The 19,568-nt window shown below is 43.0% G+C and overlaps 1 protein-coding gene across 1 annotated transcript; it reads right to left on the reverse strand.

Moving 5' to 3' along the window:
• Nucleotides 1–129: 129 nt before the first annotated feature.
• On the reverse strand, nucleotides 130–17,218 carry DAO (D-amino acid oxidase). The gene is made up of 11 exons (XM_078595419.1): nucleotides 16,925–17,218; nucleotides 12,322–12,559; nucleotides 11,322–11,436; nucleotides 9,868–9,944; nucleotides 8,487–8,552; nucleotides 6,135–6,189; nucleotides 4,202–4,303; nucleotides 3,581–3,663; nucleotides 3,347–3,467; nucleotides 2,492–2,593; nucleotides 130–658 (listed from the first exon to the last, which is right to left on the reverse strand). The coding sequence occupies exons 2-11, from the start codon at nucleotides 12,513–12,515 to the stop codon at nucleotides 533–535; spliced, it is 1,041 nt and encodes a 346-aa protein (XP_078451545.1). The 5' UTR covers nucleotides 12,516–12,559; nucleotides 16,925–17,218; the 3' UTR covers nucleotides 130–532.
• Nucleotides 17,219–19,568: the final 2,350 nt, after the last annotated feature.

The raw sequence follows: 19,568 nt of genomic DNA on the forward strand, positions 1-19,568 counted from the left end.
TCTATGTATTATTGTTTATTATTGTGTGTTAGTGTGAATTATTGTGTGTTAGTGTGAATTATTGTGCGCATTGACAACCAAAGTGACTTCCACTTAGGGGTGAATAAAAAAAAACAGGCAAGCAGTAGCTCCGCGGAATGTATTTTTATTATTATTAAATCTTACACAGTTTTAATTGCACACACAGGAATATTGCTGACAAACTGATCGTGATGGGACCATATTAGTAGTGTTTACCGTTTTTCACAAAACTAATTATTTATACGTCAAAGGCATAAAATAATTAATGTGAAACAATAAAATCACCTTGGTAAATACTAAAACAACTTGACATTCATTATTTTCTCTGTTTTTTCAACAACAGCGATGTGAGTCGTGATGCACAGCATCGTTACATTGGCGTGTGGTTGTGCGAATCATTTTACGGGACTAATCACTCGCCTTTATCAATGTCCCATACGTTCGTGACAGAGCGTGGGATTTGCTCTTCAATAATAAAACTGCCTTTGATCGGGACATCATTGCAAAGCGGTCACAAGCGGGAGTGAGGACCGTGCTTCTTCTCCAGTGCTATCTGACGAAAGATGTTTGCCAGCTCCAGGGCACAGCCCCAGTGGATTGTCACCCCATAGCCACCGTGGCCGTAGTTGTGAATAATCTGAAAAACAAAAACACAGAAATGTCAGGACAGACTCAGGCGTGGTTCGTCCACTCGGGGTGTTGGGGCGCCGCCCCACCAAGCAAATGGAGATGGGAAAATATTTTTCTAATAAAAAAAAACTTTTCTATAAATTATTTAGTCGTGTTTTTTTAATAATTAATGATTATTTCAACATTTTAAGTTGTTTGTATTAGAAACCACTGCAACAACACAGTCTGATGTGTGCCTCAGGGAGGTCTCGGGGCAGCTGTGAAGGTGTGTCCGAGTGAGAGATATCCCTTCACTCATTGAGAGCAACTTCGCATTGTAGCCACGCCGTTTGAGACCCATTCAGGGCGGTGAAAAAGGTGACCATGGCTGCAATGACGATGTCACAACGCTAGGTTGCAGTGTGCAAATATAGCAGGGCACGGCTCTAGGTTGTGTAGTGTGGACTTTGAGGGTGGTGGGGACAGCATTTTAGTGCGTATAAATGCCTACCGTTGGTAGATAAGACAGTTACATTACTTTCACGGGAAAGCCAATAACATGACGAGATTTTTCTTAATCAGACCACCATATTTTCAGAGGTCACTCACAACAGCCCCACCTAGTGGCAGTGTCACGAGCCCCCACCGGACAGACAGCCTTGTAGAACTGATAGCTGTGCATGTATAGTGCATTTTACAGTGCACTTTTTATGCAGCTACAACTCGTATGTATGTAAGTATATTGAACTTCTATCGCGCCGTACATAGCCAACTGTGCTACTCAGGTGAAGCAAAACTTGGTGCAAAGTGAAATAAAAAAAATGGACAGCATTGATGTTTCGAGTGACAGCATCTATATTTTGTAATGAGAGCAGCAAACATTTGTATCATTCGCGTACATTTTTTGAATGCTCAAAGATTAAACCTGCATTGCCTCGAACCACGCGTCTTGAGTGCGTAACTGCGTTGCTACCCACTGAGTTGGCTGCCATATTGGGCTGGAGGCCCCAATTCTTCAGGCCAATTTCTATTTTTTTATAGACACGGGGCATGGCCTGAATTCCAAAAGCAGAATTTAGGTTGAGCACGGAAACAAACGCTTCAATCAAAAATGTTATTAATCCTCCCTCCTTCCTCCTCCTTTCTTCTCCTTAAAATCACCTTGTAATATTGTCAGCCAGCGCAGTATTGATCGTATACGAACAAACATTTCTGGGAAAGTCTATTTCCAGGAAAAACACAAACCAATTCTTTAGCGATAAGTATCTCAGAAGATTATGGAAATACCATATTATTAACCAACTTGAGTTGTTCATTGAATCGAGTTGGAGGAAAAGTCAGGCCAATTAGATTACCTTGGAGTCAACTTAATTTGGCTGATCATGGAATTAAAGCAAAACATTGCGATAAGTGGGAACACTATGAGGACATATAATAGCCCTCCGATTGTATCAAATTAGGATGACTTTGCGAGGTCCTCATCCAGTAGTGGATAGTCAATAATAATAATACTTGCATTTTTCACAGCATAATTCATGAGAATTGCATTCCATAACGCTGTACATTTATTTTATATCAGGACGAAATCCTATCTACAGAAAAAGCGCCCTCCCAGGTCTTCATCCAATTAACCGCATCACCCATTACCCACGGCATTTTACATAATTAATCTGTCAGTTCGGAACACCTACCGGCGTGCAAAAATGTGATGAAATTGTAATTGTCATCACGAGTGAGTTTATTATAATTCATTTTTTTTTTACAAAACTGTAGTTCGTTACTAACGTGTTGGATTTTTTTTGAAGAAAGTAACATGGCCGTTTTTTTCCCCTCTTCCTTTAATTGTGAAACGCAACTTCACCTCGGAATGTACTGCTCCTCCTTGCCTGAGGCTTTCTCGCTCCAGGCGAATCGCATGCCTGGCTGGCCGCAGTCCAGCCCATTCTTCCACGAGGCGAGCTTTCTGAAAAGTCAAATAAATGACCGTTTTAAGCCAGCAAACGTGTCTGCTCACTGTCAAGCTACAAAGCCGATGGGTTTGTCATCACAGACCTTTTTTTTTGCTGTAGTTCTACGCTCGTTATTTTGTTTTACCTGTTGTTGGCTGTCCTTATAGTATGCACATTGATGGCAAAATGTTACACTCTCTAAAAGAAAGGCATAACATGTGAAGGTGCAGCCCTGCAATTGATTGCTCACATCACTACTGGTAGAAAGGAAGTATTAAAGAACCCCTCTTCCATGCTGGCCAGACGGTTTTGAAACATTGGTTAGTATCCACACTTCCGTATTTCATACTGCATTTTAACTATGCACACACTTCTGTTTCATATAAAAACTCCCAGCACTGGCTCTAAAAATGTTTCATTTAGTTTCAAAGTAAGACGACAGCGCGAGGCGGAACAGTCATTTTTTTTTATCGAACTATAGCTGTGTCCAAAATCTATGAATTCATATAAACCGCGTTATCTCAATTATAACACAATCTCCCCCACCCCCTCCCCGTCCCATATTTTAAAGCAAAAGTTGGGGGTGCATGATGTGTGTCTTGTTTGACCAGATCTGTTTCACTTTTTTTGACACCGGGTATAAGTTTTGGGTGCCTCTTTTATTCAAGTGTATCTTATAATCAGAAGAATATGGAACTAATGACTGGCAACAATCATTCTAAAGGTGTAAAGGCCACGCAACACAAGAAAGGACGTTTCCAACTCACGCTCAGGCTTGGCACGAGGTTGCAGCAGCCCTCCCAGATATTGGCTCTGTCTTTCTTGTCGATGTCTTGATTCCAGTTTCCCACCTGAAAGCAGCCACCCAAGGCAACCACGCCAGAGCTCCTGGACAACGCAATTCACAAGAGCACTCTATGTAATTGGCAAGCTTTGGGCAAAAAAAAACAATGTGCAGAAACGTAAGTTGTATCCGTGTAATGATATTGGCGTTAACTTACCCTGGCAAGATGTAGGGAGTTTCATACACGCCTTTATTTGTGTCGTGGGTGACGATGAAATGTTTAATCCATGGAGCAAAGACCTTTTGACGTGAAACGAACACAGTGCATTTTGACTATTAGGAATCCATTTTATAAATGCTGTTTTAGAGAATAGCATAGACCGGAACATACTCTCAAGCAATCAAATTTGTACCATCAGACATTACATTTCACGATTATTCGCCCACTTTCATGAATTGCATGCAATCTACCACGTGTTGACACATCTGTAGGACTATAATGAGTTTTGAAATTGCCTTCAAGAAAAGTAGCAGGTTATTGTCCACAGCAGAAAGAAACAATTGGAACCAATTTGTCTATTGCATCCGTACCTTTCACCCCTCCGGTTGATCCTCCCACACTCGATTGTCAGATCATTTTCAAACCAATGTACAGCATATTCACCTTCCCGTGTCTTGGCACGTATGTTTTTTTTTGTCCACCTGTAAAATGTGTGGCGACGTCATTCATCGTGTCCTGTCTGCGCCTTTGCCAGGCGACCCTGTCCATTGATGCATTGTCTTCCGTGTCCCTCAGTGTCCCGGCCTTTTGTGGATGTCGAGCTCCGTGTGTCCGTACCTTCATCAGCTGCCCGCGAGCGGGCTGGAGAAGGGGGTCGGGCTGTAGGTCTCCTGCCCACACGCCGGTGCAGTTCAGGATCACGTCGTAGCCCGCGCTCAGCTGTTATTAGAGCCACGCAATTGACAATTGCCGATTCATGCACACGACAAATAGTTGCAACGTAAAAAAAAAAATTGTTCAGTTTATCATGAAACAAGGGTACGATATACTACGTGATTCGTGAAAATTAAATGTTACCATTTGAGAAAATTACTAATCGTGTGCCTAAACTACTCATGATGTGCAAATTAAACGCTTGTACAAGTGGCTTTTTAATTTGTTTGGCTAATTTGGGTGGTGGAGCGAGGGTTACACAACAACAACTTGGCAGGATCTTTTAAGTATTTTGACACAAATCTTAATTTTGTTTTATTTTGTTCAATGCCTTATGAAACACTAGTGGGTAATAAGAGCATTTGTATGTGTACGATATTTCAGTGGGTCACTGCATTGAGTTAATTTGACGTTTGAGGAATGATTTACTGCATGAAGGTGCCCTGCTGCATTGTGTGTTTGCTATATTAGATTGTTTTTATTTATTTGAGTAGAAAGGACCGACTAAGCTGCTCGGCTGTATTCCATGGGTGATACTGGCACAATACAGATGTTGTAAAATACAGATGTCAATTTAAATCGTGGTTACATACGTCACAAAACTACACAAAACGTATCTCTATGCGCTGTACATGTTACAAGAATTGTAAATGTTGTGGGTTACTCTCCAACACAACCGGTGTGCTGAACTAGTAACGAATTGGCACGTTTTGTTTACGTGTGGCTGTGTCGGGTGGTGGCAGGTTGAACGACACATTTATATTTACACGATCTCACCCAAACGATATTATGGAGGAATAGGGAACCGGTCGAAAACATAAAATATGAAGACAGTAATATCCTGATTTATGCTGTCCCTTTGTACGTACTTTTCGCTATAACATACTCAACGTATTGATTGATGCCCAATCCCGTGTTTACATACTGTGTGGTTACCTCGCCTTAACGTACTCGAGATTGTTCGAACCCTACCATAAAGACCCACCTTTTTATGTTTAGTTTCACAGCGACATGCATGCGCCACATGTGAGCCGTCTCTTGCACGTGCACACGTACCTTATCAAGATATTTTCCCCACATACCGTAATTATAGAGACTATATTTATAAACGTGTAACGTATTTTTGTTCATATGATAAACAACTAATGATAGGTATAGTATAAATAGACGAGGCAGTTGAGCTTGATATATCTGTAATGTGAGGATATATCCGGGTAGTTGACGGATCACAACTCGTCACGATGATTGGCTCTGCCGGTCCTGGTCCATAGCCAATGGGGGAAGCCTAGGGGCGTGGCCCAGACGTAATGGAAAGGTGATATATCAATAACATACGCTTACTTATTCTTATTTTTTTTCGGTAAAGTCACATAGGTAAAATTTTTAAATTCATAAAAGTAAAATAAAATAAAAATCACGACGTTTCGGTTGTGTTGCCTCCGAAACGTCGTGATTTTTTTTTTATGTAATTGTACTTTTATTAATTTTTATTTTACATTTTTACCTACGTGACTTTTCCGAAAAAACCTAAGAATATGAATCCTTGCAGTCACAAAAGCTTCAAATCTAGAAATATGCTTACTTTTCACACCCACGGTTGTACAGTATAGATGCGCAATGAGTTACTCGGAATCCTCTGTTTAGGTCTTGTACCAGGTTAGGATCGACCATCACATTTGTTTGTTGCGATTAAAGTACTTTCGATGTATGTTCTGGTTTTCAGGAATGCATCTTGGGCGTAGTCCCGGGGGTATGTCGGTATATATATACAGAGCGTGACGACTCAATTCTTTTTACGAACAAAAAGAAAATGACGTGAATATTCGACTTGGCTTACCTCACTAAATGAGTGGATTTTCTTCTGAATAAACTGGACTCCATAACTTTTCAACCTAAGGGTTTTAAAGGGAAATATTTTAGTTAAGTAAAATAGGTTTTAGCATAATAATAGGGGTTTTCCCCTTTTTTCTGGGAACAAAACTGAAACCTTTTTACAAGGATTCATGTCTGCATTAACCACAATACTTGCAGTCAATTGTGGTTAATGCAGACATGAATCCTTGTAAAAAGGTTTCAGGAGGTCTAATGATACGTTTTAGCACTTATTTTCTCCCGAATGTACCGATTGTTGTTATTCCACCGTGCAATGTTATCTGCGAGCAGTTTCTTTAAATTCCATTATTTGTCGGGTTACAATGAAACATTTTAAGAATGACACAGGAAAAGCTAAATTTCACATTTTTTTCAGAGATATTAAGATCGAGCATTGAACACCTTTGTTGATTCCATTTCCCAGACGTGTAAACTCTTGCTAAATTTTAAAAGTACGGACATGACAACGTGATACATTTTCCAGCGAAGTGATCACTTTCCAAAATTGGACGTGAATGTGCCCTTCATGCTTAATTTTTGTTTATTTAATGTTGGTCTTAATGCACGACTTAATGAGTGAGGGAGGGGGGTATCTCTCTACACTTAACAGCGCAAGATGTAAACCCGTTCAAGCATGAGTCACCTACTCTTAGGTTTTTTCGGTAAAGTCACGTAGGTAAAAGATTTCATTAAAAGTTAATAAAAGTAATAATGGAAATAAAATAAAATAATAAATCACGACGTTTCGGAGGCAACACAAGTCTCCGTCATCAGGTGGGACCGTCACAGCTAAAATTAATGAGTCACCTATCATGAAAAATAACATTTAATGAAAGGACGAATGGCTTATTGACCTACCCACATTATGTCTCTCCCACGACGTCTGGCCAACGTGGGCAAAAAATAAAATTAAAAGTTAATACAAGTAATAATGGAAATAAAATAAAATAATAAATCACGACGTTTCGGAGGCAACACAAGTCTCCGTCATCAGGTGGGACCGTCACAGCTAAAATTACTGAGTCACCTATCATGAAAAATAACATTTAATGAAAGGACGAATGGCTTATTGACCTACCCACATTATGTCTCTCCCACGACGTCTGGCCAACGTGGGCAAAAAATAAAATTAAAAGTTAATACAAGTAATAATGGAAATAAAATAAAATAATAAATCACGACGTTTCGGAGGCAACACAAGTCTCCGTCATCAGGTGGGACCGTCACAGCTAAAATTAATGAGTCACCTATCATGAAAAAGAACATTTAATGAAAGGACGAATGGCTTATTGACCTACCCACATTATGTCTCTCCCACGACGTCTGGCCAACGTGGAAGAGTCGACAAATATCCCCTCGGGGGAGGGGGGAGGGGCTCTCGTGGAGCCCCTTCCATCAGCAGTGGCACTAGTAAGCAACTTCCAGCGCTGCACTTTTTTACCATTACACTGGTCAAAAAATAAATAAATTCAGGCCTGGACTTTTTGCAGCTGTTTTAGACTAATTTCAGGGTGCTGATTCCAAATCTGATCTCAGATTTGCTCTATCACATCTCGTTTTTATGCTATCGGCATACCCCATTTTCATTGATTTTACCTGAAATTAACTCTGTCACTTATGATTGCAAGTTGTTGCGAGTCAGTGACTGCTTTAGTGTTAAAATATGGTGCTGTATTTTTAGGATAGTGTGTTTATAATATCATTTTATGTAGATATCCACATTTTTGGGTTTAGATCGCGTTATTTATGAATGTGTCGTAACCCTCCACCACCCGACACGGCCAATCAGTAAAAAAGTGTCACGTTGACAAAAGACAAATAGTTCACTGCTTTAGCCCACCGGTGATGCTGGATGCAATTACCAGCGAAACGTCGTACTCAAATTGTAAATGTTGTGGTTTCACGCTTCAACACACCGGTGGGCTAAAGCAGTGAACTATTTGTCTTTTGTCAACGTGACACTTTTTTACTGATTGGCCGTGTCGGGTGGTGGAGGGTTACGACACATTTATAAATAACGCGATCTAAACCCAAAAACGTTGATTATGAATAATATTGGTCGCGAAAGCCTACGTGTTAAACTGATATCCACATTTATTTAATATTTTTCTTCTGCAGTTTTTATTGAAAATGCAATATTTGATATCTCAAAAACCTGATGTGATAGACAAAAACTGATGCCAGATTTGGAATCAGCACCCCAAAATTACATTAAAACTGTTGGAATACCTTATGCCAGAAAAAGTGTGTTGACCAGTGTTACACTTCATGAGGACTGTGAATTTACTGGCCTGAAGCAAACCTGGTTTCCACTTACTTGTTCATCAGCCAGGGGAGGTATTTTTTGCATTCCAGCATTAATGTAGTGTTAAACCACCCGTAGCTGAAACGAGAGGCGAGACATGACACGATGGTGGTGGCTGTGCACGCCTCTGCTCCGGCACCGTGCAGGCAGCGAACATCGGTTGACCGCGTAAATGTTGTGAAACTCCCTGGCCGTGGGCGTCGAGGTCCCATACCCTGACTTTCCAGAAGACGATACAAGAAAGTGTTTTTTTAGAGCGCTCCGGTTTCCTCTCCCATTTAAACACTCATTAATTGGCCTGGAACATCTTAATATAAAGAGGACTGCAGAGCTGGGGCGGGGGGCGTCGAGGTCCCATACCCTGACTTTCCAGAAGACGATACAAGAAAGTGTTTTTTTCAGAGTGCTCCGGTTTCCTCGCCCATGTAAACACTCATTCATTGGCCTGGAACACCTTAATATAAAGAGGACTGCACAGCTGGGGGGGGGGGCGGATTTGGTGTCAGCTCACCCCCCTGCTACCTCTCCCACTTGTCTCTGATTTATCACACCTCTGAGTCGTTTTCTCTCTTGAAGAGTGAGCGAATACTATGCAGCGGCGCGTTACAAGCTGGAATTATTATAATAAACAGAGCAGTGAGGTCACTGTCCTGGTAAGAATCATACGAGGCATAGTGCTCGACCAAAGTTCGGCAACCTGCCTCTCCGGAGCCGTTCTTGAAATATTGAGGGGTTTTTTGTTGTTGTTACCGAATTCGTAAAAAAATATCTTGTTATTTTGTTTGTCGACCCCTGACCATGAGAGTCCAGTTCACCATCGAAGTCCAGTTTACCATGGGGGTCCAGTTTACTATGAAAGTCCAGTTCACCATGAAAGTCCAGTTTACCATGGAAGTCCAGTTTACCTTGGAAGTCCAGTTTATCATGGAAGTCCAGTTTACCTTGGAAGTCCAGGTTACCATGAAAGTCCAGTTTACCACGGAAGTCCAGTTTACCTTGGAAGTCCAGTTTACCATGGAAGTCCAGTTTATCACAGAAGTCCAGTTTACCTTGGAAGTCCAGTTTACCATGGAAGTCCAGTTTACCGTGAGAGTCCAGTTTACCATGAAAGTCCAGTTTACCATGGAAGTCCAGTTTACCATGGGCAGGAGCCGGCAACCTGTGGCTCCGGAGTCATGTGCGGCTCTTCAAGGACTGTTTTGTGACGTTTTATTTTTTATTAAGGATCGTCTCAAAACAACATGCACTGCGGCTCTTGAAATATTGAGGTTTATTTTATTTTTTACAGAATTCGAAAAAATGTCTGTTCTTGTAATTTTGGTTTGCCGATCCCTGTGGTAGAATCCATTACATTTCACAGGTCAAAAAGTATAAAATACAAAAGAAACTGCACCTCCACCCTGGAAACATCTTCAGCTCGTCGATTGTGAGGTGTCTGAATCCCAAGACAATGTCCTTCCAGGCAGGATCCTAGTGATACAAGACGAGCATAAATTATTATATTTCGACTTAAAACTTTCTTGACTGCAGGAATTCATATTCTTTGGTTCTTTCGGTAAAGTCACATAAAAGAAAAAAAATAATACAAAATAAAGTGAATAAAAATAAAATGATAATAAAAACAAAAACCGCTAATGTAGACTGTAGCCTGGTTATTAAGCTGAGTGAGTATACTGGCAGTCTATAATGTAGACTGTAGCCTGGTTTTTAACCTCGCGAAGCGTACTGGCAGTTTATAATGTAGACTGTAGCCTGGTTTTTAACCTCGATGAGCGTACTGGCAGTCTATGATGTAGACTGTAGCCTGGTTCTTAACCTCGGTGAGAGTACTGGCAGTTTATAATGTAGACTGTAGCCTGGTTTTTAAGCTTGGTGACCGTATTGGCAGTCTTAATAACCATTGCTACAGTCTACATTACAGACTGCCAGTACACTCACCAACCTTAATAACCAGGCTACAGTCTACATTATAGACTGCCAGTACACTCACTCTGATTAAGATACAGGCTACAGTCTACATTTTGTTCTATCTACGTGACTTTACGGAAAGAACCAAAGAATATGATTATATTTCGTGGCCTTGGACCAAACACATGTTAAAATTAGTTTGTGTGCACTAATAATACAGCTACTGCAGTGATAGGAGGCCTCAATAATAAGTCGGAATTAAATTGGCAATTTTCCTGCTTCTGTGCGATTTGTAGTTGTCATTGTAAATGGATAAATTATGACATTTCTAATCTGCGAAGTTGACAATGCATGCCAGTATAACAATTGTCACGTTCAGTATAAAATAATTGTTAAAAACTTTCAAGCATGATCTTGAAGTGCATTAATGGCATTAAGAATTCACGTCTTGTATGGTACTGATTTGCTGCTGATTGGCTGTCATTATGTTAGTTTGTGTTTTGATGGCAAAATGTCACTTAAAAAAAGTAGAGTACTGCATATAAGGTAAAGGTGCCGCCCTGCAATTGCTAGCTCACATCACTGCTGGTGGAAGGGCCCGCACTAGAGGGAGGTCTAGAGAGCCTATTACATACAACATATACACATCTAAAACATATATTATGACACATTCAATTGCATGCATCGTGAGCTTAGATAATTTAAATGACAGTAATTTATTTATTCGACCAGTCGCTACAATCCCAATGATTAGTACCAGGTGTGATGACATACGTATCTATAATCTGGCACTTTTGAGGATGGGGTTGGTGAATGGTGCTGAGGTCATGTGCACGAGAGATCCATGTTGCAGGAACAGTGATGCGCTTGTATAAATCAGTCGAGCAAGTGAATTGCTTAAGTATCTGCAGCAGAATAAAAACAATGTGATGTCCTTACTGGAACTGGGTTTTCAAACAGGTTGTAGCCAGACTGGAGGAAAAGGCCCATCTCGCTTGCTTCAGGAGAGTTGACCAAGCCCAAAAGATAGTCAAATGTATCTTTGTTCCATTTCCTGAAAAGGTAAAGATTATTATGGAAAATTACATACGAGTGACTGCAACATGAACAATCTATCAGGTATCCCTTTTCTGAGACTCCAACAAAAAGCAATCAATAGAGTAATTTTCTTAACTGTGATCATCCCAGACCAATGCCTCAGCTCTCGGAGGGCTAGGCAGGGTTGTGCCTGGATAGTGCTTGGATGGGTGACAACCATGTGCGCCGGATACTCATAGGTGACTGCACGGCACCAAAAATGCATTGTTGCACTGTACTTCTATGCACCCACATCTATGCCACTATATACCTTCACCAACTCCCACTCGCCGGCATGGTCCATGGAGTACGGTCAAATCAACCCTACGACCTGCACAGCGTGGGGAGGCCCTCATCCAGCAGTGGGTTGAGAAAGGGATGTATATTATTATTTGTTTTATCCATACAATAATATTCAATAGATTCGTATTTGATCAAATGGCAGTCGACGCTTATTCGGCTGCATTATGCATTTGTAATGCGCGACAACGCTTCACTTTACTTCATATAATAAGCGGACGACGGTGTGTTTCACCCACGTAAATATTCAATTTCGACCCGTGTAACGCCGTCATCGGCAAAACTTCTTGCCAAGTTTACCGATGACAGCGGGCACATTGGAAGAACAGAGCCACGGGGGCAGCCGCCGTTAACCCTGCGGCCCAGCACGGTCCGCGAAGAAGAAGAAGACGAGTTCGCGAGTAACACGCTCGCCGACACACGACACATTTCTCCCGCACTGCGATCGGCGCAAGAGTCGTCAGTCGCGGCCACGTTGCTGCCATCGGCCGTGATTCACAGCAGTCGGGGGGGTCGGGGGTGAGCGGTGTGCGGTGCGACTCGTGTGTCCCAGCAGGCGCACTTTTCAGCGGGGGACATCTCGCCCAGGGCGTACGGCTGCCAAAACCCCGCCGAGCCGTCGCCCGTGGTGTGCGGGGAGAAGGCTTCAGCGTAGACGGTGATGTGGAGGTCGGGAGCCTCGTGCCGGCAGCGCTCGTAGATGCTTTGCGCCGACGAGAGTCCGATGACTCCCGCGCCCACCACGGCCACTCGCATCGTGGCCGGCCTCGGAGCGTGGGCGGATGTTCTCAAACGTTCACCTGTGATTTAAGAGATTTAAAAAATTAACCCGTAAAAACAAAGTTTTTCACTATAAATCCTTTATATGCGTGGCGGCTAGAGTCCTCTCGTCTTTTGGCTTGAGATGGCTGCCACCTATGGGTCAGATGATTGCCTGCCACCATTAAGCAATTGGTAATTAAATATAATTAATTTTTTCCCAAAAAATGTTAAATTTTGAAAATAAATTGTCACGCACAACGAGTCTGTGTGCAAAATGTCAGTTCGATTGGATCACGGGAAGTGGGTTAAAAAACGACCGAACGATTTGCACGGTCGTAAGCGCGCAAGCAAGCAAGCAAGTGAACTTAATATAAAGGATTTAAAAAAATTATATAAAATGTTCTGCTCAAATGTGCATTTTAGGCGGTGCTCGTGCCAGCCTCGGAGCGCGGGCGGATATTCTCAAACGTTTACCTGTGATTTAAGAGATTAAAAAATTTATATAAAATTTTCTGCTCGAATGTGCATTTTAGGCGGTGCTCGTGCCAGCCTCTGAGCGCGGGTGGATATTCTCAAACGTTTACCTGTGATTTAAAAGATTAAAACAATTTATATAAAAAAACTTTGCTCAAATGTGCATTTTAGGCGGTGCTCTTGGGATTGCCACCTGTTCAGTGCCGGATTTTCCGAGTGGAAAAAGCAGTGGCGGGCCGGGTATTTTACGCCTAGGCCTTCAGTGCTCTCCTCACGCAATTAAAACGGCGATTGTGCGTCAAAAAAACCACAGGGCTACTAAGTAAAGGTGGAAAAAAAAACGATTATCATATTTTGGTGCTGGCAAAGGAGGTCCCATGATGTCGGGCAAAGTAAAAATCTAAACAAAAAATCTAAAGCACGACATCTAAAAATCTTAACGTCACGAAAGAAAGTTTCAATAAATCTTAGATGATGCTATGTTACGTGCTAGTTTTACTTCAGTTAGCTAACTGGCCCTCCGATCACGCCACGCGAAAATGCTAACGTCGGTGGCTAGGCCAGCTAGAAGGCTCAGGCGTGTCGAAGAATACGCCCAACATGGCAAACTCGAAATCTGATTGGTTAAAGAATATGACAATCAACAACATCGTCCCCATTTGCTTCAACAGCAGAGGGGATTCACTCGACGTTCTGAAGGCCTCAGGGTAGATTTTTCACCCAGTGACAGCACAGGTGGAAAATCTGATTTGATAAATGCTCTAATTTATATGAGCTGCACTGGAAGCAGCGCAACTGAGGGAGAGATATTAGCAATGAAATGACGTTAATAGACTGATGGGAACGAACTTTGTAAAATACGTAGAGCGTTAATGAAAATATATATTAAATTATAAACATATAATTTTCTGATTCTGACAATCTCTAGGCCAGCAGAGAAGGCCTTGATGGCCCTGATGGTCCGCCTCTGCAAAAGTAGCTACATATGTAGCTACGGGCCCGCACTTTCAAGGGTCCTGCGCTAAACGCTTTCAAGCTATAAATTCCGGTTTAGTGATTCTGCACTTGCTCTATTACAATAGTACAATACTGCCTTCAACTTTTATGAACGACTGGGTGTTCATGGTTAGCGATTTGTCATATTGTCTGGCTGTATAGCAAATGAAAACATACAGTTACTTTACTATGCAAGTTAAAAATGTATGTTTTAATACTTGTGTTTTTTTTATTTAGGGCCCTTTATAACATATGCTACAGGCCCTGCTCTAGCTTAATCCGGCACTGCAACTGTGTGCGGGGTTTGACCTCGGCAGTCTAGGGAAATGCCGTCTGATTTTTTAGGGGAGCATAAAACGATTTGTAGCAAGATCTGATGGTATTGTGTTGAGCTTTATCACAGTATACTGCATAGTTGTGATATAGCTAGGCTGAGTGAGAAATGCGTCCTAGTTTGGTCTGTCGAGGCGCTCTGCTCCTGCTTACAGCTCTCAGCCAGTGGTGGAAATTCTCCATTCCTGTGGCAGGGACGAGTCTCTTCAGAGGAGAACCACTAATAACCTCCCTACAAAGTCGGACAATATTTTATAATTCGATGCATACGCATGATAGGCTGAGTCAACTCACGACCAGGATTTGAACTCAACATTCTGATTGCGAGTTGCTCACCCTATGGCCGAGCCACCCGGCTGGCAATAGTGCATCATCATTCATCACCGATGCATATAAATGCCCTTCAAAAATACCAATGAACAGGTTCATTTTCAAATATCAAGTGATTCTGGAACGTAAAGCAACTAAAAAACAAGACGGACAGTTAAAGGTGAAATCTTAAAGGCACAGCCGTGCAATTGCTTGGCAATTCCACCACCCTTCAGATACGCCACATCGAGTCATCTTCCACATTGAAAAAACGCCTAAAGACGCAATTCTTTTGGCGAGCCTTCGAGTGACACTGAACTGGGCTCCGCGCCTCCGAGGCGTCTCTCGAACGTCAGTCCGTTTGCCAAAATGGTGCGCGTCACAAGTTGTCTCGTCGTCAATAACAACATGGACACGGACAAGCAATAATTGGGACAAATTTTGAATTTGGGCAAGCAAGCATGGAGGGAGGATGCGCGGCTTTCAAGTACGTACAGACAATGAGTACAAAGGATCAGAGAACAAACACAAATTAAGGACATCAACATTTACCCCGAAGGAAAGGAGGTGGGCAGGACAGGTTGACGGGTGATGGATGAGACTGGTGATGGAATAACAGGCCAAAGAAGGAAAAACACGCTCGATCGGACGCCCGTCGCGGATATGGGGCAATGAGATTGACGCCTCTGAAAAACTGATAATTTTTTTTCATCAAGTGACTGTGTGGGATACCGATGGCATTACGGGTGGCCTTCATCCATCAGTGGATAGATCATGGCTGGTGGAGAGCAAGACTACATGGTGCTGTTCGGACCATCAGTCGCTTGTCACATGCTGGGAATAACCTTCATGTGTCCTTGCATGTCCCCAGCTTCCAAAACAGCCTAAGCCCCTTTTAAAACCAAAGTTAACATCGCGTTATCCATTAACTACTTATTTCTCACTTCAAGGCATTGCAGATAATACACTGTATGGACGCAGAATATGTTAACCATTACTAACAGTGTTTTAAACCTACAGAGAAGTCAACCTGATAATAAAAAGTAATATTGAATTAATGGCCACACTGAGGTCAAACAATGGACACGTTTATCTAATCTACCCCCCGCCAAATGTTAACCCAGCAGTACAATGGGTTAGGCTATCGGCAGGTTTATGTGTGGTGGGGTAAAGTGTGGCTATTCCCACGTCTTCCAATGTATGTATGTTGAACTTCTTTCGCACCGTACGTAGCCAACCGTGCTAATTGGAGGTGCGGGAGAAAGACACCAAACTGAACACAAAAATCAGTTCTAAAGAAATTAGTTTGCAACCTACATTTAAAAGTGCATAGCTCCAGTGGCTTCCTATCATCGGAAGGAAGAGCGTTCCTGACGGCCGCAGAAGGGCATCTGAAAGCGCGCGATGCGGTGAACGTCTTTGTTCGATGGCTAGCAGGTAAAAGCCGCTGCTGTGAGGATGAAAAGACGTCTTGCCCGAGTGGAAGAGTAGACCAAATGCCCTCCAGTGAGGTTCTCTAAAGCCCCCTCTACTAGTGGAAGGCCCTTATGCCAGCAGTGGCATGCATGACAATTTAATTGTAGGGCTGCATCACTACTTATACTGCAAAATAACATGGGGGGGGGGAGATATAAATAAAGGATGCTTTCTTATTATCATGCTGTAACAGTTAACAATACGAGGCATTACTTGTTTTCGTGCCCTCGTGTACAAAGTGCCCCTTAGGCAGAGGTCGCAACCGGGTACCCGATACCCGTACCCTACCCGATACCTGGCTACCCGTACCCGGCCGGTTACGGGTAGCCGTTTGCGACCCTGGTGCGGCCGGGTACGGGTACGGGTAGACCGTGAGTCACTGGTGAGTCACCTTTTGTCACTCAATTCGGGTAGGGTACGGGTAGGGAACGGGTACCCGTACCCGGCCGGGTACCGGTACGGGTACCCATTTGCGACCCTGGTGCGGCCGGGTACGGGTACGGGTAAGGAATCAAAACCCGTTTGCGACCTCCGCCCTTAGGTCCCAGAAAAAAGCCCTGTCTGTTGCACAGGTAGCCACTCATTTATTTCTGAGACAGGCACGAACAAACTTAAACATGACCTCCGCCAACGCGTCTCGCTCGGTCATTTCACAATCTCGGAGATAATTAGCTTAATGGCCCTTACTCTTTCTGCTTGATGACACGCTTAAGTTGATAGAGCCTCGTGTGCGTTTCACACGGGGAAGACGGCCGTAAAACGACGGCAGCGGCGTGAAGGCGACTCGGACATGAATGCAGGTGAGGGAGGCTTACCTTGGTCCGAGCAAAGCTGACAGCACAGATGGACGACGTGTTACTCTCCCGCTCTGAGTGATTGCTTTGCGCGATTACAGATTTGCAACTTAAGCATCCGTGTTTGCCCAACGGAGACAAAGTCCGTTGCTTTTTTTGCGGACTTCCACCGAGCCGTTTGGCTGGAGAATGTTTTTTTTAACCCATTCGACGGCCCCCTCGCCTCTTTGTAAGTGCGCCACACAGCCGTGCAAAAAAAACAAGCACACTTGCTTGCGAAGGATTTGGCCGTAGTTAGGCCACTTGAGGGAAATCGGAGCTGCAAGTAGCAACACAAACAGGCGGATTTTATTTGCCCGCGTCCCCCAAAAAAGAACTAATAACGCATGTCACGTACCATCTCAATTCAAAGGAAGGGGGCTCAGAATTAGCATTTTAAAAAAACGTGTTGGAAAACTGGGTCACAAAGGCTTTGTGCACAGCGTGATTTTTCTTTTGCGTATATAAAATCTCGACTGATTTGCATTTGAAAGTAAATGCAGTAAATAATCTCCCTTTTAATTTTACAACACAGTGCTCGTTGTTTTTTCATTATTTATTATCTGCCAATTCTTTATTACGTTTGATAAATTAACACGCTAAAGATGTAGTAATACATGTACAAGTTCTGCCCTGTAATATTGCTTGCATTCTTCCGCGCTGGCAGAAGCTCTCCTCCCCCCCCACTGAAAAGAGGCATCTCAAAGATGGCCCCTTCTAAAGGGTAGTTGGCCTACTCTTCCACACTGACCCGATGTCTGTCTTAAAAGAGGTGGGAGTAATCCACACTTCGCCCCACCACACGCGGCCTGTCGATCGACTTGTCTGACTGGTTGTTACCCATGTATACACTGCTTGTTTTAGCTGCCGCGCCTGGAGATCGAATCTAACCGTTGACCTTTGGATTGTAAGTCCGGTGTGCTCAGCGTGACACCACGGCAACGATATAGTGCCGTTTCATCATCGGTGGGTTTCATATTATCTCTCTTACTTTGGCATGAAAGATTTGTCCCCCCTTTGATTAATCTTTCAACAGGGGGCATCGTGATCACACAACATGGCAATGGTAAGACTTTCACAACCCTCATCTACTCGCTGTCTTTAAAAGCAATATATTCAGCTTAAAGCCGGGAACTTTGATATTTTGTGGATTCATTATCCGTTTCCTGCATTAAAATTTCATTGGAGTGACTTTAGCTAGATTAAAGTTTTCACAATGGCCAGAGTTTTCACGCGATAAAAGTGCGTCATGAGAAGCTTTTAGATAATCACGCTAATCGGAGGTGTGGGGGTAAGACAACAAACTAAAAACAAAAAGTAGCTCTGAAAAAAATATTTTCAATCCAGATTTGAAAGTGCATAGCTCCAGTGGCTTCCTAATATCGAAAGGAAGAGCGTTCCAGACGGCTGCAGACGCTGTAACGGTCTTTGTTTAATGGTTAGCCAAAAGCCGTTGCGCCTTGACGAGGTCAGCAAGGTATTGTGGTTCATTTGTGGCAAGCACGTTGTGTGTGATGGGTGCGACCTCATAATAATATATTCGTTCGGTAACCGGAAGCCAATGCAGCTCGGCGAACACTGGGCGGACATGGTCAGATCTTGCGGTACTCGTCACGACACGTGCCAAATAATGTTGGTAATGTTTTTTGCCAGACGTTCAATAGAGTATTGAAAGTTTAAATAATCGAGCCTTGTCGATACCATTGTAATGACGATGGCACTTTATTGAAGACACGTTCACTTGACATCAGGCGGAGACCCCCACTGTAACAGCCCCGAGTCTTCCGCGCATCTCCCTTATATCTCAGCATGAGGCCATGCCCACCTTCTCCATCATTCTCGCTGACTCTGGGTGCTCGCTATACCGGCAGACTCCACCGTCCTCTTCCGTCACCAAATCACGCTCCCTTCTCGAACATTCCCGTAGACACCAATCCCATCACACTCACAACTGATACCCGTCATTACCTCCCGTGGCACTAGTAAACTCCCCTGACATTACCTCCCGTGGCCACTAGTCCCCTCACACTGCATGCAGGCTCTGTTGTAATTCCTCTTTGCTAAACGCCCACCACCATGTTGGCTTTGTCACCACTCAATAATGGTTAAATGTGTCGAAGAGCCTTGATATGAAATATGCAGGACCTCACTATATATTTGCACGGCGTACTCAAACGACACATTCTCGTCAAGTATGGTGCCGAGGCTCTTTAGATGAGTAGACAACTGAATCCTGGAGTCTGCGACCACCACACGTGATACTCCCACACATTTTTCTCGCCTAAGGTCGAGTGCCAACCAGCAGAACCTACAATTTTTCGGGATTAAGCAACATTTTGTTTCGTGCAAACCACACATCCATCGCCCGCGTGCATTCTTCAAGGTTACCGTGGCTCTCAAAAATGTATCCACTTCCAAAAATATTAATTATCTTGGAATTCAATTAATTTTCACTTCTATGTAAGACACTAATTCGTTACTATGCAGTGGACAATACAATGAACATAGTTTTGCCCTTGAAATATGTGGGGTTTTCTTTTTTCAAAAAAAGCATTTGAGAAATGATTTGCAATAGTGTGTGTCTACGGAATCATGTTTAGTATTATTGAAACTATATGATCAAGAG

This window comes from Lampetra planeri, chromosome 6 (assembly GCF_965212315.1).
Source record: "Lampetra planeri chromosome 6, kcLamPlan1.2.h2, whole genome shotgun sequence".
Taxonomy (NCBI): Eukaryota; Metazoa; Chordata; class Hyperoartia; order Petromyzontiformes; family Petromyzontidae; genus Lampetra; species Lampetra planeri.

Bases quoted from the DNA above. Each gene is read 5' to 3' on its own strand.
- DAO (XM_078595419.1), bottom strand. From the start codon at position 12,515: ATGCGAGTGGCCGTGGTGGGCGCGGGAGTCATCGGACTCTCGTCGGCG. The intron at 11,437-12,321 runs GTGCGCCTGCTG...TTACCTTTTCAG, and splicing joins GAGATGTCCCCCGCTGAAAA to GAAATGGAACAAAGATACAT. The intron at 8,553-9,867 runs GTGCAGTTTCTT...CTCTCGTTTCAG, and splicing joins AAGATGTTTCCAGGGTGGAG to CTACGGGTGGTTTAACACTA.